Raw genomic sequence first — 22303 nt, 5'->3', positions numbered from 1 at the left:
TCAGAATACAGAAGCGACAAGGTATAAACCAAGAAACAAACATTGCTGAGTGCACACCCTTACCTTCCAGCTGTCACCAGGGTTGTAATGATAACCCTGTAGGTCTCCAGCTCCTCCTTCCCAGGGAACACATGGCACACCTTCATCGCCGCATCAGAATACAGAAGTGACAAGGTATAAACCAAGAAACAAACATTGCTGAGTGCACACCCTTACCTTCCAGCTGTCACCAGGGTTGTAATGATAACCCTGTAGGTCTCCAGCTTCTCCTTCCCAGGGAACACATGGCACAGCTTCATCGCCGCATCAGAATACAGAAGCGACAAGGTATAAACCAAGAAACAAACATTGCTGAGTGCACACCCTTACCTTCCAGCTGTCACCAGGGTTGTAATGATAACCCTGTAGGTCTCCAGCTTCTCCTTCCCAGGGAACACATGGCACAGCTTCATCGCCGCATCAGAATACAGAAGTGACAAGGTATAAACCAAGAAACAAACATTGCTGAGTGCACACCCTTACCTTCCAGCTGTCACCAGGGTTGTAATGATAACCCTGTAGGTCTCCAGCTTCTCCTTCCCAGGGAACACATGGCACAGCTTCATCGCCGCATCAGAATACAGAAGCGACAAGGTATAAACCAAGAAACAAACATTGCTGAGTGCACACCCTTACCTTCCAGCTGTCACCAGGGTTGTAATGATAACCCTGTAGGTCTCCAGCTTCTCCTTCCCAGGGAACACATGGCACAGCTTCATCGCCGCATCAGAATACAGAAGTGACAAGGTATAAACCAAGAAACAAACATTGCTGAGTGCACACCCTTACCTTCCAGCTGTCACCAGGGTTGTAATGATAACCCTGTAGGTCTCCAGCTTCTCCTTCCCAGGGAACACATGGCACACCTTCATCGCCGCATCAGAATACAGAAGTGACAAGGTATAAACCAAGAAACAAACATTGCTGAGTGCACACCCTTACCTTCCAGCTGTCACCAGGGTTGTAATGATAACCCTGTAGGTCTCCAGCTTCTCCTTCCCAGGGAACACATGGCACAGCTTCATCGCCGCATCAGAATACAGAAGTGACAAGGTATAAACCAAGAAACAAACATTGCTGAGTGCACACCCTTACCTTCCAGCTGTCACCAGGGTTGTAATGATAACCCTGTAGGTCTCCAGCTTCTCCTTCCCAGGGAACACATGGCACACCTTCATCGCCGCATCAGAATACAGAAGTGACAAGGTATAAACCAAGAAACAAACATTGCTGAGTGCACACCCTTACCTTCCAGCTGTCACCAGGGTTGTTATGATAACCCTGTAGGTCTCCAGCTTCTCCTTCCCAGGGAACACATGGCACAGCTGATTTTCGTCCCAATTGCAGCATGGCTAGATTCAATTGAAATATAAACAAACACCACTCAGATTCAATTTGAAAGTGTTAGATTTTGCACAGAATTATTATACTTCCAAGTGAGGGGTGCAAACTGCAAAGGCAAGTGCTTGATTTCAGTTTGTTCAGAAAGAAAAATATGTTGTTCTGCAAAGTGGTAGCTCTACCTAAGACAGGGGTATTGTCTTCCTTTGATTGAATGAAAACACAAGTCCCCCTTTTTTGCAATTTTACATCCTCCATGATGGTGTACTCCCTAAAATATTTTTATTACTTCAGGTAGTTAAAAAAGCATTAAAAGGAGGCATATATTGCGGATTGACATAATACGTAAAACCCAGAGCCTCTTGAGTTGTGAATGTCCACTAACGCCTGTATTAGCCCACGTGTCGCTCACTGCCAGGGGTGCAGGCTGACCCGTGGGATGGGCATCATGTTTAATGTAGGTGGTACACAACTGTCCTAGGCTAAATCACAAACCTGTCTTTTTTTACATTATGTCAAAATCTAAGGTTTACTGATCAGACTATGCAACATGGCTTTCTGAAGCATACATTTGAATGCAGTCTATTCTTCAAATGTAAATTTCAGGATACGGTTTGCTTTAAGTCTTTACTACTAAAACTAATTTAAGTGGAGCGAGCTGGGAGACCATCAGCAACTATGCACCTGCTATAGATCACAGAGTGGTAAATAAAGCAATAGACCCCACGAGCAAATGAGTTAGTGAAATATATGGGAAATGTACTCCAAGAGCGACCACTGACCTAATGTATTGTGGGGTGTAAGAAACTGGGTTCCTTGGTGATGAGACAGGACTCCGCATTGCAGCCCTGTAGCTACTTCAGAACCACAGTTGCATGACGCATCCTTGACCCGGTATCTTGCAATGATCCACTAACAAGGATTTAAACTACTTTGTTCAGTGGGCCAAACTTGCTCCTTGTAAGAAATTGGGTTACTGGTTGAGGGGGTTGAAACCGTACTCAAGCAGCAACCAAAATGTCCGTCAGGGTGAAAACACAAGCAAACTCCAAATTTAACTGTGGTTAACCCTTAACCCCAAAGCAGTAAGGCCTAACTTGGAGACAACGTGTAAAGTATTTATGCAGTACTTCAAGCAGTTTCAAAGTGAAAACAATGCAAGAATGATCCCAAACCAATTTAGAAAAATAGAGTAAAAGTTAATAAATTGAGATCAAAACAACATAAATCCAAACAGTAGAACCGGAGATACGCCATCTCAAAGTTTAAAGTAAAAATAGTGGCTAGCACCAGCTTTGGTTATCTGGTCACAACAGACTGGGACAAAGTCACAAGTTGAGGTCGACTGCAATGAGGCATGGGCCGGATACATGGACAGTTAGACCCATCAGCCTTAGTGTGGTCTTCCCCCAAACGTTTTGCCTCACTCCTTCATATTTTTCTGATCTCGTTTCTTTTGGCCTTAGAACTCTATGAACTTTGCCACTTCTAACAAATGCCAAATTGTGTGTGCTCACTCCTTAGAACATGGTATCATTGGCTTATTTACTTTACTTATAATTACCTAGTGAAGTGGTACTACATTTACCCCGGGCCTGTAGATTAAATTCTAATAGCAGGCCTGCAGCACTTGTTGCACCGCCCACTTAAGTAGCCTTGCAAACCTTTCTCGGGCCTGCAAATGCAGCCTGTGTGTGCAGTTTTAAACTGCCATTTCGACCTGGCAAATCAACCTTTTGCATGCCTATACCTGCCTGTTTAGGTCGAGCCTAGACAGCACATGCGCGGTCTGCAAGACCTAGAGTAAGCAGTATACTGGCATGCAATCCCGCCTGCCGCTTGCCTTTGGCTAATTCCTCCGTTGCTCTTCTCTTTTGACTCTGTATTGGTTGGCTCTTCCAATACATCACTTCCGATGTATCGGAAGCAGCACCAACCAACTACAGTTTTGTTACGGAGTAAAGTGTTTAGCTCTTTCATTTGGGACTATTTCGTCTGTTTTGTGCTAGGGATATTTCATCACAGCAGCGCAAAGCACTGCGCCCGGTTTCCTGTTATTTTCTTTTTTTTTTTATCTATCAGCATGGTGCCCTTAAATATGCACGGGCGCTGCGCTTTATAGTTTAGCGCTGCGCCCGCTTTCATCATTAATGTCGGCTGCTTCTCGGTTTTTCCTTTCACATGTATACTCTGGTGTTCCTCATGCACCATCTTCGCCTCCTGCCTTCTCTCACTGACCCTTTCTTGGGAGATGCCTGAATTAACTCTGCCTGCACTGGTAAACACTCGCTGCCTACTAAATGCTGTCCTTGCCGGCCCCGGCAGCAACCCGGAGCCTTCTGTTTGTGCACCCCGCTTCTAGTCAGTCTCTCACATTGAAGCTGTTAATTGGCCACAGACGTTACCATGGCAGGCTGAGGGCTGCAGCGAACCCTTTAACCATGGGATTCAGGGGTGTAAACTAGGCCCTGCCATAATCCAAGGTTAGCTCCCGCAAGGTCTGTGAGCCCCTCTACCCCCGTCACTCAATGCAATTGTAATTTTATCTATATAGCGCTTATTCCCGCTTTTCAGCGAGTCCCAGATGATTTCCTTTCATTTTGCAGTAATATACTATAACGAACAAGGCACACGTAGATCTTGCAAGTATTTAGATGTGAGTTGCACATTTTCAGACGATTCCTTGTGTGGAAATGTGGATTTTCCTGATCAGTTATGTCCCCTATCTTGGACCCCAACGGTTCTATATGCATGTTACAAGTACATGTATGTTCCCTCCAGTTCCAGTTTCTAAGACGCAAACATACGTGTGTCTACCGTCGACATGTTCTCTGTCAGATCCGCCATCAATGGGCTGGATATTCGATTCCTAAGTATGAAAGGCCACCGACTTTATATGGCTAAATTACTACATTTTTACAGTTCAGGCAAGTAGGCCCGATTCTGTCCTCAAAGCCTTTCCCTGCTCTCTATCTCTGACAGCTTCAGCTTGAGCTCGCATCTGTATCCATGAACTTTGTCCTACTCCCTGTGCAGCTAACGGTGCCTGCCTCGGCCAGTTTTCGCATGCCTGCCAAGAAGCTGTATTTCACCTTCGAATTATCTATTTTGCTCTTCAGCCGATGCATTCCTGTCTAGTGGTTTAGGTAAACATTTCCTTTAGCTCACAAGCAAAGGACTCAGCCTTTCCGTCCTCCTGCAAGTGATTCATAGCCCTGTTGCCATGGAAAGTTTTCTGCCCCTCGCATCTCATATAGACACTTAGACGCTTGTACACGCACACACAGTTAGTATAGAATAGATTCTGTCCGAGAGTCCTTCCTTGTGGATGACATAGTTCTCCAAACATAGGATGGTAGATATGATTTGGGATTAGGTTGACTTGACCCCCCAGACTTCTCGTCTCCACATGTAGAGCTAAATGTCAAGTCCCCTTCACCCCCTAGTTGCACGTCAATTACACGTCATACTGCTGCGCACGCATCTATGTTAAGTATTATCGTATAGATCCACCTATGTAAGATAACCAGAGCCAATCATGTTTCTTTTTATTCCTTATTACGCCTAGTTTCGATTACGTACCTGTCATGTCACTTTTCTTATCAAATGTTACGCCTTCTACATTCGTTTCATTGTAATGTACTTATTATAAAAATGCATGTCTGTCAATAAAGTATTGTACTTCACTTCCTGAACCCTCGCGGTGACGGAACCTGAAGGCCGCGACTCGAGTCGGCCATTTTTGATGGAATAAAGCCCATTTAGAAAACCTCTTATACCACGGATTCTGCCTCTTGTTATTTTGAGCTATTTACTTTATTTTAAGATTCCGTATGAAATTCAGTCCGGTATTTTATTTACCACATAATGGCGCCCGAACAGGGACACTTTCTCATCTCACGCGCCGGCGGTGCGTTGCAGGCCCGGTCTCCTGCCACAGCTGGACGGACCATAAACGCGTACCAGCAGGATTTCCTGTAAGCTCCCTCCGGTCAAGCGGGGGCGACTGAGGCTGCGATCAACCCAGACGAGGCGGTGAGAAGTGCGAAGTATCCCGACCAGAGCCTAGCTGAGAGAGCAAGATCCGAGGTATACAGAGGCCCACCAGGTTTTCCGAAATCCCGATGTCCAGAGGGTCCGCTGTCCGCAGTCATCGAGTCCTGTCCATTCTCTGAGGCCTTCCGTTTCAAGGAGCTACTCGGTGAGTACCATCGCCGGGGAGGCGTGTTGACGCGCACATAGGTTGTGCCGGTCAAGACGGATTTGGGTACACAAATCCGGTCTGCACTGTTTAGCAGTGTATATGTACTGTTTAGCAGTATATCAAGTATTCCGAAGTATTCAGTAATTGTCAAGAATTCAGCGTAGGTGACTAGTTAGGCAGACTGTCATCATTGTCGATCATTGTTAAAAATGTTTAATGTTTAATGTTTAAAGTGTTCTAATATTGTGGTACGAATGAGTGTTCAATGTTCACTGTTCATTATTGTGTTTTTCGTATTAAGTGAGTTCAAGAGTAAGTATCAGATCAGTTGTCAATATGCCGCTCTTCTCGAAGTTAAGACAGATTACTACCAGAAAAGGGGTGCTTGAAGAAGCAGTTCCTATTCCTCCTAGGGACACTCCAGGGCATTTTATGTACCATAAACATGGCTTAGATGCCATATTGTTTCTTGATCTATGGGTAGATTATACCAAGGGATTACCGGAAAGTCAAAGGTGGCCCATAGTGGGAACCTGGGATGCAGAGTGCATCATGAAAGTGGAGGAAGAGTTATGGAAAAGAAAGGTCAGACAGTCACAGAAAGACGCTGTTGAGTTATGGCGTAAAGAATCTCATAGACGAACAGAAAAAGCACGTAGACAAGAAGAGAGGAGTAAAGAAAGTTCAAATAAAGTTCAAGAAAATCTATTAATTGAGGAAGGTATCCGAGTGAGATCAGAACAAGTAAATAGACAAAGAAATGCTCTTATGAATGGTATGTATCCCCTACTAGCCGAAGGATTACCTAAGGCTGCTCCAGAGATACCAAAAGACTTGCCACCCCCATTATTTCCAATTAAGGTACATCCAAAGGGGCTTCCCAGAACCGCAGAAGATGTTTTTCTTTCCTCATATCTAGATGACGCAGCTCCCGAGTATGCTAACGCCGCACCACATAGACCGTCTGGCGGAGGGGTTCAACGTCAGGATCAGGTATCTGTCCCCGTGCAACAGCAAGTCCCGACACAAGCTTCGGCAAGCACATCTGTTTCCGCATCTGTCTCCGCAGTCGATCCTACAGGGGTATTGACACCCATAGTTGCTGTGTCACGTTCAACGAATCCATTCACACCCGACGCCCCAGATGGGGCCACGGGAGGTGCTAGCAGTACCTTTACACCACCCAGAATAAATAAACTTGTTTTTCAAGAGTCAGCACATTCACGTACACCTAAATTCGTAAGTGAACGTACGCTTAAGGAACTCCTTGTAAATTGTAGATATGACCCGGTGGTTGGTAAAGAGGACGAAATGGTCCTGGCATCATTACGTATCAGGCGAGCCGCAGAGTATTTAGCGAGGTTACCAGGGATGATTACGCATCTAGATAACATATATCATTTTGTTCAAACAGGACGAGATCCAGGATGTATTAACAGAGCTATGGAATTCCAGAAAGTAGAAATACAGGGGGAACTGTTACGTTTCCTCATAAACTGTGTGATCAGAAATCAAGACCGCCCGGGGGTAGACCCGAATGCAATGCTTATTCTTACAAGATGGAGTCAGAATATATCAGAAGGGAGACACGATAAGCAAAATTGTATAATAGCCATGTGCCGAAAAATCCGTAAAGAAATAGAACGTATTCATGAAGAGAGATTGGGAACAGACGAGTTTGAGCAAGATGAAGTGTCCGAATCAGGGAATTCCGCAAGACAGTCAGAGACCATAGCCTATGTAGGCAGAGGAAGATCCTGTGAAAATACTAGATGTTTTTCTGATCCAATACACTCTGTATACCCAAATAACAGCAGAACGTATCCAACGCCTGTAATAAATCTGAAGTCTCCTGAACATTCGTTTCAAGCCACAGATAAAATACTACGAGAACGAAGGGGTTACCACCTCCTCGATTCCATGGATGAGCAAGAATTAGCCAGATCAGCCGTTCACTGGATTGTTAGTCCTGAAAAATACGGTGATGAGACCGTAGCACACACGTTTCTCAACCTCAGTACAGATGAACAACGTTTAGCTGGAATCTATATGATTCAGCAACTCCTTATATTATATAAAAGCCGACATGCTGACCCTGGTCCTTTACCTGATATATTAACGGAACTACTCACGTACAGATGGAGAGGTTCTAGTAACAAGCTAATTAAAGAGATATTAGTGTCACGTAAGCAGTATGTCCTTTTTGTAAATCCAGATTCTCTCTCCCTGCCCCGCAGAGAAAGAGCACCGTACTATATGGATAGACAAAATCCTTTACGAGAAGTGCACCCAATAAAAGGCGAAGACAATGAGTTTCACCGTGTATTTGTTTACACACCCATATCAAAAATGGAATTATTAGAAATGAAGAAAGTAGTACCTAGTCATGACAAAGACCCAGCGGGTTTCCACCGAGAAATTAAAGACATGTTACTGATGGGAGAGTACACCTTTCCTGATATTATGACGATATTAAAGGTGCTTTTGCCTGCTGGCATTTATGAAAAACTGAAAGAAAAAGAGTGGGAAGTAGGAGACCAAAAGATAGACTGGTCAGCATTAGCAGAGGAAGAAAGGAGCCGAACTGCAGGTTCGGGGCTCGGGGATAAAGTTAAACTGTTACCAGGTTTACTAGTACAGGTACTGCCACGTTTATTAACTACAAAAAAGGAAGATTGGGGTGCAATCACAGCCTGCAAACAAAAGCAAGATGAAGACACAAGCGATTATTATGCTCGATTTGAAAAATGTTTTGGTATAAATAGTGGTATAAAAGCAAGTAGTGACTCATATCCACATTTATTTGTGACAAAATTAGTGGAAAATGCATTGCCTCCAGTAAAGAATAGAATATTGAAATTCGAGAGTACCTGGCAAAGTAACACTCCGTCGCAAATGCTACAAATGTTACAGTATCACCACAATAGAATTAGGGATGAACAAGAACACGAGCATAGACGCATGAAGGATACAAAAATGAAAATGCTAGTTTCTCAGACAGTACCAGCAGATGGTCACAAAAAGGGTGTGACACATTCTGGTGATTCTGCAGTTCCTGTAAAAGGAACCTGCAATTACTGTAAACAACTAGGCCATTATGTACACGATTGTCCAGTCCTGAAACGTAATATAGCTACAGGTATTGCAAAGGAGAGACCACGATTAGTTAGACAAGATCAGAATGAACAAGGAGCTATGCAGCATGGACAGTCCATGCCAGTTCAGCAACAGTCCATGCCAGCCTCACAACAACCCATACAGTTTGTGCCAGCTGCACCACCGTTGCCTGCTACTGCCACACAAACAACAACACGACAAATGTATCAGACTGCACAGTATGAATACCCTGAATATCAGCATTACGCATGAACCAGCCTAGAGAGGGAAGTTGACTTACCGCTCATCGAGATTCCTGTAGATCAAGAAGGACCTTATGTACATAGTGAATTATTAGGTCAAAATAGAAAATTCTTACTCGATACAGGGGCAAGTCGAACAACCATAAAACGTAGTGAAGTTCCAGGGGCACCCCTCTCAGGCTCTCAAAATGTTTCCCTTGGTTTTTCGGGAAAACCTATTGTTAATGAAGTATCACAGCCTCTACCACTTACGATAGGACCTTTGACACGAACTACAGATTTATTGCTTACTAAATCATGCCCAGAAAATCTGTTAGGAATTAAAACTCTGAAAGCACTAGGAGCCATAATATGTTGTTCTCCGGAAGGAGTAAGGTTGTTTTTACGTGATTTTAAAGGTCACTATGTGTCTAGGGACATGGATCCCCGACTACAGACTTTACCAGTACATCTATGGGCACAAGGCCCTACGGATGTTGGCTGCATGAACATTACACCCTATCGAGTTACATTGAAAGCAGGAGTGGTACTACCACGAATGCGACAATACAAGTTACCGCATGATGCTGTAGTGGCTTTGCTGAAAATCATTGATGAGCTGATTGCCCAGGGAGTAGTTGTAGAAACAGACTCCAATGTATGTAATTCACCGATAATTCCGATTCTTAAACGAACTGATCCTACTGCCCCACCAGTATACCGATTGGTTATTGATTTGCGTGAACTAAACAAGTGCATTGTACCACAATTCCCTGTGGTCCCTGATATATCGTCATTGTTGACAGCAATTGATTCCGAAGCAACATTCTTTACTGTAATCGATCTCAAGAATGCCTTTTTCAGCGTCCCAATAGATCCGGAAAGCCAATACTTGTTCGGATTCAGTTTAAATGGGCGCAGCTTTAAATTCTCACGCGCTCCCCAAGGATTTACAGAAAGCCCCAGCATCTACAGCCAAGCACTGAAACGAGAACTTGACAGTATCCACATGCCAGTCAATACAGCACTGCTTCAATATGTCGATGATCTGCTGATCACCGCGAGAAGCGAGCCAGAATGTGAAAAAGCTTCTCTGACAGTTTTACATTTTCTAGCCGACAAGGGGCACAAGGTGTCTCCTTCTAAGCTGCAATTCTGTGTCCAGCGAGTTATTTATCTTGGTCACTCGCTGTCCAAGGAGGGAAGGCAGCTTACACCAGATCGCATCCAGTTAATTGCTAACATGTCAATACCCCAGACACAGAAGGAGGTGCGGGCTTTCATAGGCCTCACTTCATATTGTAGGCAGTGGATCCCTCAGTACGCATTTCTAGCAAAACCACTCATTCAGTTAACCACACAGGAGGCAGCCACATCGACTGTTCTCCCTTGGACTCAGGAACATACACAAGCTTTTGAAAGCCTAAAGAAAGCTTTATGTCAAGCACCTGTTTTAGCAACACCATGTTATAGCAAACATTTTACACTCTTTGTTACAGAACGCGAAGGTACTGCCTTGTCAGTACTCACTCAGGATCAAGCAGGATCACGCAAGCCATGTGCTTATTTTTCCAGTACATTAGATCCCGTAGCTCAGGCTTTGCCTGCATGCCTGAAATCAGTGGCAGCGACAGCTTTAGCAATCAGACAAAGCGATGCCATAGTATTAGGACACCCATTGACAGTACAAGTACCACATGCAGTAGAGGTTCTTGTGAACCGAACACAAACACAACACTTGACCATAGCAAGACTTACCGGTTATGAACTGACACTGTTTCAACCACACATAGAGATCCGACGGTGTAATACATTGAATCCTGCTACACTATTACCTGTAATTGGAACAGACCCACTAGCTCATAATTGTGTTGAAATCATTGAAATAAAGACGAAACCTAGACAAGACTTGACAGACGTTCCATTGTTAGATCCAGACCTGACGTTGTATGTAGACGGATCGTGCATGAGAACAAGTACAGGAGATTTAGTGGCCGCGTATGCAGTCACAACAGACACTGAAGTTATTGAGACACATTGTATAGATACTCTGTCAGCCCAAGCAGCAGAACTTATTGCTCTAACGCAAGCCTGTATTCAAGCCACAAATAAGAAAGTTAATGTATACACTGACTCACGTTATGCATTCGGAGTTGTACACGACTTCGGCGTGCTGTGGCGAGAGAGAGGTTATTTAACGTCCCATGGTGCCCACATTCAGCACGGATCCCTCATTCATGCTTTGTTAGACGCAATACATCTACCCACTGCTATATCGATTATGAAATGTAAAGCACACACGAAGGTTACTGATATCATTTCTCAAGGCAATGATTTAGCTGACAGAACAGCTAAACAGACTGCTCAGAATCGCATATTAGACATGACAAAGCCAATAGTTCAGGCACCAACACAATGTATGACAATTAAGGATCCCGCACTTGACGTAATTGACATACAGACACATGCCACAGCAGAAGAAATAAAGAAGTGGACTGAACTAGGAGGGATCCAGACAGATCAAGGATGGATGACGAAGGAGAAATCTGTATGGTTTCTCCCTGATTCCATGGTTCAAGCCATTATAGCTACAGTTCACAGTCCAGCACATTTAGGAGAGAAGGCTATGCTAGACAGCATTCAGCACATTTGGTTCAACAAACATTTACGAGCAGCAGCTAAACAAAAAGTTCGTACCTGTATGATATGTTGTCAGTTTAATCCAGGAAAGAGTGTTCCCGTAGAGCAGGGTGGATTTCAGCCTCCTGACCATCCTTTTGAAGTCCTCCAGATGGATTATATTCAGATGGAACGTTGTCGAGGATTCAAATATGTTCTTGTAGTTGTTTGCGCTCTCTCCCGTTGGACAGAGGCGTATCCCGTATCAGATTACACTGCCCCGACTACTGCCAAGCAGCTAGTTCGAGAATTCTTCCCACGGTACGGTTTACCACGTGTTGTATATTCAGATAACGGCCAGCCTTTCTCATCCGAATTAATGAAACATGTCTCACTTTTGTTGGGATATCAGTGGAAATTCCACTGTGTCCGACACCCCGAGGCAGCAGGTCTCGTTGAACGACATAATCAACTTTTAAAAATCAGACTGTCTAAAATATGTAAGGAGAAAGGTGTTGACTGGATAGTAGCCTTACCAGTTGCACTATTTTACATGAGGATGGTAGCACACTCTCGAACAGGGCTATCCCCTTATGAAGTGATCTTTGGTAGACCACCGAATATGTGGGGGACGCCTATACCCCGTAAAATAACTGATGTTGACTGTAATATGCTGACAGATTACCTGGCTTCCTTGATGTCTGCACTACAATCTTGTCGTTCACAGGTAGTCGCAGCTTTTCCCGACAACACCGAGGTGAAACCTCATGATGTAATTCCCGGTGATTATGTTCTCATCAGAAATTTTGATCGGAAAACCCAACTGGAGCCAAGGTGGAGGCTTCCTAAGTTGGTCCTGCTGACGACCAGAACAGCTGTGAAGATCGAAGGAAGAAAAGGATGGGTGCATTCCAGCCATATAAAGAAATTTCATGGACTTCCTCCTGACACAAACAGTACTTCCCGTGTGTCTTCCCCCATTGACTCAAAGCTACCTTTGGCTGAGGCCAGTAGCACCGAACTCTATAAGCAGAAACTCAGGTCCAGATCTAAACTGTCGGACGATTTGATTGTTTAAGTCCTCTCCAAGGTGAAGCGGTTGAATCTGTCCCGACATGTATCCCTTAGGTCTGAATGATGTAGAGTCCAGAATCATAGTGAAACGACATGCTTATTGTAAATTACTGCGTAACCACTGTATTGTGACTTTATTAATTTTGTTTTCCTTGAGTTTTTTAATAGTTACTGCAAGTATATTGTTGCATATGTATTATCCTGTTTCTAAACGTGCTTTCAATATAACTGATGAACATTCTTTTAGTGACTTACCCCCACATGAGTTGTCCTATAGACTTGCGCTGCGTAATAACACATTCATTAGTATGTTACATCATTCCCATCAGACTAGTAATGCCACCAATTGTTGGGTGTGTGGCCGACTTCCTCCCTATCAGAATAATAAAGGAGTTCTGCCTTTCTTTCCACATCCATTCACACACAATGGCTCCTGTGGAGCATGGTTTAGTTTATTAAATTCCATAGACCCAGACACAGCAGTTTATCAACAACATTGGATATGGGGAAATCTGAATCTAGTTTTATTCAAAGTCTGTTACCCTAATAAGGAGGGTCGCCCCAGTAGAACAGGAACTGATTTAGAAAATGAAGTGTATAAATTAGGTAATTTTACGCCTAATCTTATGATTTTGAATGTCAAATCCGAAGTTGAACTAATTCTGCCCACTATGTCTGTATTTCCAGTTAAGGGTGAATTATGTGTGAGAAAAGTTGGTTCCATACATATGGGCCATAGTAAATGTGTTACTATAGTAGAATATAGTGATCAAGGTAAATCTTCATTTAGAGCTTCTCGCCATTCTTACTTTATATGTGGTCAGACGGCATATATGCGTCTGCCTCTAGATTGGGATGGTACCTGTTACATAGCATTCCTTTTGCCACCTGTTTTCCTAGCTCCTCCTGATTATTATCGACATGTTCATTTAGTACACAAAAGAGAGCGGAGAGATCTCCCAGTTGTCGATTATACTGAGACGGCATGGGACAAGTATGTAGATTTCAATAAAGGTATCTTTCCCTATATAGGTACTATATCAAATAGTAAGCTGATACGCAGACTCACCAAGACTCTTGAAGCTGTAGTAAACGAGACTATAGCCGCCCTAGGCAATCTGACAGAGGAACAATCAGTGATGAGAATTGTTGTTCTCCAGAATCGTCTTGTCCTTGACGTCATCCTGGCCGATAGGGGCGGAGCTTGCAGGGTCATCGGATCCAGCTGCTGCATATTCATACCAGAAAATTCGCCATCTGTATATAAAGCTATAACACGCCTTCATAAGATTGTAAGCCAGATACACGAAAATCCAGGCACTTGGACGTGGTCCGGGTGGTTTTGGAGTGTGGTATCAGCCTGGGGATGGAGAGTTCTATCCTTCCTAGGTATTGGCCTTCTTATGCTCTTCAGTTGTTGTTTATGCCTGCAATGTGGACCAGCGATTTGTGGTCTGTGTGCCACATCATGCATTCCATATCACAGTTCTCGTTCAAAATGCCGGAAGAAGAAGGAAGAAGAAATGATGCTCCATGAGCAAATCGATGGAATGATGAAGATTGATATCTCTTGAAGGGCAAGTAGGGGACAAGGAGGGAATGTGGAAATGTGGATTTTCCTGATCAGTTATGTCCCCTATCTTGGACCCCAACGGTTCTATATGCATGTTACAAGTACATGTATGTTCCCTCCAGTTCCAGTTTCTAAGACGCAAACATACGTGTGTCTACCGTCGACATGTTCTCTGTCAGATCCGCCATCAATGGGCTGGATATTCGATTCCTAAGTATGAAAGGCCACCGACTTTATATGGCTAAATTACTACATTTTTACAGTTCAGGCAAGTAGGCCCGATTCTGTCCTCAAAGCCTTTCCCTGCTCTCTATCTCTGACAGCTTCAGCTTGAGCTCGCATCTGTATCCATGAACTTTGTCCTACTCCCTGTGCAGCTAACGGTGCCTGCCTCGGCCAGTTTTCGCATGCCTGCCAAGAAGCTGTATTTCACCTTCGAATTATCTATTTTGCTCTTCAGCCGATGCATTCCTGTCTAGTGGTTTAGGTAAACATTTCCTTTAGCTCACAAGCAAAGGACTCAGCCTTTCCGTCCTCCTGCAAGTGATTCATAGCCCTGTTGCCATGGAAAGTTTTCTGCCCCTCGCATCTCATATAGACACTTAGACGCTTGTACACGCACACACAGTTAGTATAGAATAGATTCTGTCCGAGAGTCCTTCCTTGTGGATGACATAGTTCTCCAAACATAGGATGGTAGATATGATTTGGGATTAGGTTGACTTGACCCCCCAGACTTCTCGTCTCCACATGTAGAGCTAAATGTCAAGTCCCCTTCACCCCCTAGTTGCACGTCAATTACACGTCATACTGCTGCGCACGCATCTATGTTAAGTATTATCGTATAGATCCACCTATGTAAGATAACCAGAGCCAATCATGTTTCTTTTTATTCCTTATTACGCCTAGTTTCGATTACGTACCTGTCATGTCACTTTTCTTATCAAATGTTACGCCTTCTACATTCGTTTCATTGTAATGTACTTATTATAAAAATGCATGTCTGTCAATAAAGTATTGTACTTCACTTCCTGAACCCTCGCGGTGACGGAACCTGAAGGCCGCGACTCGAGTCGGCCATTTTTGATGGAATAAAGCCCATTTAGAAAACCTCTTATACCACGGATTCTGCCTCTTGTTATTTTGAGCTATTTACTTTATTTTAAGATTCCGTATGAAATTCAGTCCGGTATTTTATTTACCACACTTGTTTTACTCTAAATACCTGATGTTATCTGAATACAGGGGTGGGACACTCCACGTGAAGAGGCTGCCATGAGAAAAGCAGGGCTAATGCCTCTAAACGATTGAAACAAAGTCCTGTAATATTAATCTCCTCTGCACTTCTGATGCAAGCTAAAAGAAAAACTGACTTAGTTGAACATTCTTTAAACACATGCCCTCACACGATCACCAAATATGAACAGACTAATACCAGCTGACTTAATGCTACCTGGACCGCCCTTGGGGTTTCCATATACAAATAATTGTAACGTGCAGTTTTATTAATTGAGGTGGATCGGGACTACAGCTCCCAGAAGGCACTTGGTTATTCATTCAAGGTCTGCTATATAGTGTCTCACTGAGATGGATGGAGCAATTTGTAAATCTAGAATACCATGGCAATGGTAAAAATGCGTTATTCATGCTTTTGTCCTTGAGTCCGGGGAGGAGGAGGGGGGGGGGGGAGATCTCACAATATTACTGTATTATCTAACACTCAGTGGTGCCAAATTCAATCTGATGAAGTTATACCTCATCTGGTAAATACCTCACACACTGAGCCAGCATTTACCATGTGTAATTTTACTGAGCACGAAATTAGTGCACGCAATTGTGGTCATTTTAAAATGAGACCCTAAATGTTGTGTTAAAACTCAGCACAGTTGACATTGTGCCACAAAGCTGTACCGCCTGATTTAACACAAAAAAGTATATGATGTCAGGAGACTTTAAGTTGTCCCAGATTTCCATTTTTAAACTCTGGTAACTTTAGGTGTGAACCCTTGGGGACAAAAAACAAGTAAGGGAACCACTGTTCATGTGCATGACCAGTAATTGTGGCCCAGTGACGCTACTTCTAGCAGCAAGCCACGTGTGTGGTGACAGGTGTGCTCTCTCATCACAGCAGCAAAGTGGCGTAAAGGCCAGAGCTCCCGACTCTGGAGCTGGGGAACCCTGTGATTCTGGGCAAATCATTTAATCTCCCGGTGCCTACCAAAAAAACATATCCTTGTGTAACATAATTGGTGCATATGTAAAGCGCTCCAATAACTTCAGGTCGAGTTCGCGCTTTGTAAAACTGCAAAAAAAGGTTGAGTGATGGGTGCTGAAGATTGGGCTAGTTGGGGGTGTCCACATAAAGAAAACAAACTTGTTGGAGGGGCCAGCGTCTCTAGGTTTCCAGGAAGACCTGCTGGCACTTTTGCTTCAATACTTGTTAGTGGTTTTCCATCCGATAAGTGGGGTGTTTTGTGCCTTGGTCGACAGTGCTAAATGGCCTTGTACATCCGGCCAAAAATCTCTTCACACATTTTGTGGCAACCTATCTAATACTGTGTGTAAAAGAATATTAAAACAATGATTTTCATATTTACAGTGCTTTCAGCAAGCTGGGATCTCGTAGCAAAATAAATGCACATCACCATTTCCTGGTGCACCAACCTGCGAGAGCAATGCACACAGACTCTACAGCAGCAGAACTGGCAGCAGGCCGTGTGGACAGCTTCAAGGTTTAGTGCTAGCATTGAGGAAATGGCCACTGCGCACCTGCAAGCGTTCAGGAAGCACCAAGTCAGGATTCACTTAGGTCTCGTCACAATGTTGCTCTTCCACAGGCTTGAGTGGAGCTTCACCTTATTTTGCCAGTATAGGGTAGGATGGGATACGTATTTATATAGCGCAGCGAATGCCGAAGCGTCTTGGCGCTCATACAACACAAAGGGGGAAACGAAATCCTCAAATACAAGCCTCTTGAAAGAGCCGTGTCTCTAACATTTTTCTGAAGGTCTGATGGTTATGTATAGATTTTAAAGAGTGGGGAAGCCTATTCCAGAGTCCGGCGGCACGAACCGAAAAGGCTCTGCCGCCCCATCTAGCTTTCCTAATCCGATTAATCTTGATGAGACTGAGTGCTCGATCTTAGCACACGGCCGGCGGTATAAGGAATAAACAGCTTCTGAACGTCCCTAGCACCACCTCCGAAGACAGCTTTGTGTACCAGGCAGATAGCTTTAAAATCTATACGCAGATGGACAGGAAGCCAGTGTAATGCAATGATTCCCTCTGAGATCGATTGATCTCTTGGGACGTCCAATAATAACCTCGCCGCTGCGTTTTGGAGAGTCTGCAACCTTCCTATCTGCGTCTTGTTTAGTCTGGATAGGACAAGTCCCACTACCACCGCTTTGCGCATTTCGGCGCTGATGAAAGGAAAAATCTTACGCAGCGTCCTTATAAGGAAGGAGCAGGATGATGCAAGGCTGTTGACATGGGCTGAAAAATTCAGCTGTTTGTCAAACAGCATGCCCAGATTTCTCACTTTGGGCACGGGGCAGGGACACTCCCCGGCCCTTGCCGGCCACCAAGATCTGTTCCACAAGGGACTTCCATGACCAAACTCAATAATCTCGGTTTTCTCAGTATTAATCTTCAGGAAGCTTTCCTGCATCCAACTCATAATTTCTGACAGACACCTATGGAATTTAAGGGCTAAGTCAGTAGAATGTTTAGCCGCGGAAATTATGAGCTGAGAGTCATCAGCGTAGGAGACTATCTGGAACCCATGCTTCCTGATGAGTTTCGCCAAGGGAGTCACATAGATGTTGAACAGCGTGGGTGACAATGCTGAGCCCTGAGGAACACCACACGGCAGCTGAAAACTGTCCTACTGTAGCCCGTCCCAAAGTAAATTTTGCTCCCTCCCCTCCAGAAAAGAGGAGAGAAGGGACAGTGCCGTCCCCCGAATGCCAACCTCCTGAAGCCTCTGAGTCAACACCGTATGATTTACGGTGTCGAAGGCTGCTGATAAATCTAGCATCACTAGGACTGCCTTACCTCCCTTGTCCACAATATTGCGGATCTCCTCTGCTGCCACCAGAAGGGCTGACTCAGTAGAATACTGTGCCCGAAAACCATGTTGGCTCGAATCAAGTAGGTTGTGGGCAGTTAAATATTCTGTCAGGGATCTATTTAGCTCCCTTTCCATAATTTTAGCTGCAAAAGGCAGAGCGGCGATTGGGCGATAGTTCTTTAGTGTAAGAGGGTCTAATGAGGGTTTTTTTAATAGCGGTCTGATGATTGCACTCTTCCAGCTTCTAGGGTAGGTGCCGGACTCTATTACCTGGTTGATTAAAGCGCATAGCTCTCCAGCAATCAGGTCTGGCGCAAGGTGCATAACAAGGGGGGGGGGGGGGCAGGGATCTTTAGGTGAGCCTGATTTCGTCAGAGTAATCAATCTACAAGTTTCCTCTATTGTAATGAGAGGGAAGGGGCTAAGGCCAGGACTGTCCTCCCCACCAGTTGTCAATAGCTGGCTATGACTATCCGGACTAGGGTGCAGATTAAGAAGATCCCTATATATTACCTGCACCTTGTATTGAAAAAACCGGGCAAGTTTCTGGCACATTTCCAGGTTTGGCCGATAAATGTTATCTGAAAGGGGCTTGGAAAGGGCCGTGATAGTTTTAAAAAGCTCCTTGGCTGAATTCCCTGCATCCTTAATCTTAGTCTCATAGAATGTCCTTTTGGCTGATATAATTGCCTCTCTATAAGCTGATAGAGTATGGTTATATCTGGCCTTTCGGTCAATACTATAGTCGACTCTCCAAAGGCGCTCAGCCCTTCTACAAGTACTCTTCAAGACCTTAAGCTCCCTATTGTACCAGGGGGCAGATGGCTTAGTCCTACTTGTACCAAGCCGTTTACCAGGCACTACTTCATCACCCGCATCCGCCAGCCATTTGTCAAAGAGCAGTGCTGCCTCGGAGTTGTCTCTACTATGAAGGGGGCGTGATTGACCCAGTAATTAGATTATCCGCCTTCGTCTGAGACCAAAGTCTAGTTATTACCTTCGGCGCTTTAGAGCGGGAGGACGCTGCTACTATTTCCGCTCTGATAGCAAAATCCACTACGCTGTGGTCGGACCAAGGAGGAGCTTTAATGTTAATAATTTCCAGATCCATATTGCTCGTCAAAATACCATCTTGGGTGTGACCCATTGTATGAGTCGGACCCTTGACCACTTGGTTAAAGCCTAGGGCTGTTAGATTATCCAGTAGTAAAGCTACCTCTGGTTGATTACTAAGTTCTAAGTGGTAGTTGAAATCGCCCAGAAGGATAAAAGGGTGAGGATCCATTCGGGATTCCAAATGGCTCATAAGCTTTGAGGGGAAAGTGGATTTAGGCCCAGGCAGTCGATAGATTAATAGGCCTTGCAGTTTGAAAACATTTCCCAAATATATAGTAAAATAAAGTGCTTCTGCTGGGAGATCAAGATATGTTTCCACTCGCAGGTTTAAATGTGCTTGATGAGCCACCGCTATCCCCCCGCCCCTCTTGCCTCTCCTATCTTGAGAGGAGACCACATAACCGCTGGGTAAGGCGATGTTCCAGCCTGGGCCCGATGTATTGTCGGTCAAGGTTTCGGTTAGAAAGATTATATCAGGGGAGCGGCTTTCTACCAGATCAGCGATCTGATACTTATTCCTATGTAAAGAGCGAACATTTAAAAGTATGACAGTTGAATAAGAGCCTTTTAGAGTTTGAGATCCAATCCAGTCTGTTGTGGCTGGATTTATGTATGCTTATAGGGAGTAGGTATTGGTTGTTGTGTTTCAAACATGCACAGAGATTAATTTAGGGACATGCCACCAAACAGATGTACACTCGCGCATGCTCGGGCGAATCTATAGGCATCACTTCCAGACCACATCTGGACAAATAGCAAGGAGAAATAGGAGATGGACAGACACTTGTTTTTTAGTGGATAGCATTCATCCCTCATTTTGGATTAATATTCACACAAAAGGATGTTTGCACTCATCTGCGGGCAAACCAAAGCATAATCCCAAATAGTAATTGTAATGATTCATTATCAATATTTAGTCTGGTCTAAATATTAATAATGAATTACTACAATTACTACTTGGGATTACGTTTTGGGCCAAAGATCATCCATCACTCGCTGCTGTTGATGGGAGTTTTACAGTTCCTAAAACCTTGGTAGAACAGTGAAACAAAGCAGACCGGCCGCCTCACCGGGCTCAGGCCCTCACAAGTTAAAGGTGGGAGTTACCGCTCCTTGGCCTTTTTTTTTTTTAATACTATTGTGGACCTCCTTTGTCTTCATATTTAGGCAACGTCTGGCCATACCCTCTTCCTTCGTCCTCACTCTTTAATACAAGTTTGCCAATAAGTTTTTTGTCTGAAATGTGATTATGGTTGTCTGTTGGGTCGCCTGTTTGGGTCGCCTGTTTGGGTCACCATCTTTTGCTTGCTTTGCCTGTTTCAGAAGCCATTCCATGCTTAGTCTGGTCAGGACAAGGCTCTGCCAGAGTCCTTCAGTCAGGGAGGTGGAGGTTAGCTGCATGAGCCAACGGTTTGAGATATGAGGCGGTGGAGGGAACATTTAGATATACATTGGTAAAGGAAGCTCGCCAGTCATCTATAACTACCAACCCCCACCAACAGCCCCCCATCTTTATTGTGCTTTTAAAAAACGGAACATTCCAAAACCTCAATATAGGAAACATATTGTAGGTTTGTGTATCTGTGAATGCCTGTAAGGCTACCTGGCATGTCAGGATTGTTGTTTTCAACAAAGGGTGGTTCTACTACGCAGTAAGAAAACGAGCATTTGCAGTGCAATAGGTCTCGCATTTGCGAGAGTTTGAGCAATTGGCATTGTAAATACCAATGCCTTTTATTTCTGTATTTTAAAAACCTGCAAGCGGTGCGTAAACATGCACTGTGTACTTGCAGTCGTTGCTTACGAGAAGTAACGCTGGCAGTAACTATGCCTCTTTTACTGTCAGCCTTCCTTTTCGTAAGCAAGGACTATAAGTACAAAGGGCGTGTTTATGCAGGGCATACAGCTTTTCAAAACACATAAATAAAAGGCATGGTCGTTTACAATGGCAATAGCTCAGACTCTTGCAAATGCGAGACCTATTGCACTGCAAATGCTTGTTAATACATGCAAGTCACCCCTAGAAACAGCCCACCGGGTATGGTGCGGTGTATTTAAAAAGTAGGCCATGTACTTTTAATATTTACATGTCCAGATAGTGAAAACGCCTAAATAGTTTTTCTCCAATGCAAGAGCCACCTCTCCCATAGGATAACATTGGGGTTGCCTTATTACATTTATTAAAAAGATTGCATACCCCCTGTAGTTAGTCTTGAGCCCGAGCAGTGGAGGCAAGAAACCAGAGAACCTAAAAGGGAATTCTCTAGAAGTTTCTCCAACTTCAAAGATGGCAAGAGGTATAATTATTGGACCTTAGACCAAATCTTCAGTACACTTCTGCACCAGTGGAAGGCTGACAGGAAGGATTGAGGTGCTGCTGAAAGGACTGCCACTTTGTTGGACTGCTAGACTGACCTGCTGCCCTCTTGCCTTGGTGAGAAGGACTGGAACCTACAACCTGTACCCAGGAACATCAGAGTGACTCCAAGGGCTAGTTTCTAGTAAACAGCACCTTGACTCTGCAACTGTGAGTCTTAGCCTGCCACGGTGTGCCACCCCCAACCCAGACCCTTGGAAATGAGCTAGAAGGTGCTCGGTCAGCCCATCTGTGGACGCAGCAGAACGGACACATCTACTCTGCTGCACAGCGCAACCCTGAGTAGAACCGACTGATAGACTCTGCTGTGTGGACTTCCCCGGCACTAGTACTTTGCATCCCCCTTGCAGCCTCATAAGAACTACTGCTGCACGACTCATCCTCACATCGCAAGCCCCTCATAGACGACCGCCTCAACGATGATGCAGGACTCCACATTACAAGTCCCCCAGCTTCCTCAAAACCAGTCTGTACATGATGCAACCTCGACACAGGACTTTACATCGAAAGCCCCTGCTTTGAAGGCTTCCTTGAACAGAAGCAAGATCTA

The 22303-nt window shown here is 44.4% G+C and overlaps 1 protein-coding gene across 7 annotated transcripts in view; it reads right to left on the bottom strand.

The window, feature by feature from the left end:
* Positions 1-22303, bottom strand: part of LOC146869034 (RNA helicase MOV-10-like) — a 488182-nt gene that overhangs the window by 204447 nt on the left and 261432 nt on the right. For all 7 annotated transcript variants that reach the window (XM_085599844.1, XM_085602574.1, XM_085599639.1 and 4 more), the window contains one exon: positions 1288-1391. In XM_085599844.1, coding sequence (XP_085455970.1) covers positions 1288-1391 — 104 coding nt within the window. The remainder of the gene's footprint in view (positions 1-1287; positions 1392-22303) is intronic.

The sequence above is a fragment of the Triturus cristatus genome, chromosome 1_1, assembly GCF_964204655.1.
Source record: "Triturus cristatus chromosome 1_1, aTriCri1.1, whole genome shotgun sequence".
NCBI lineage: Eukaryota > Metazoa > Chordata > Amphibia > Caudata > Salamandridae > Triturus > Triturus cristatus.
The sequence above is the reverse complement of the archived record's forward strand: the minus strand, read 5'-3'. Positions and strand labels throughout refer to the sequence as shown.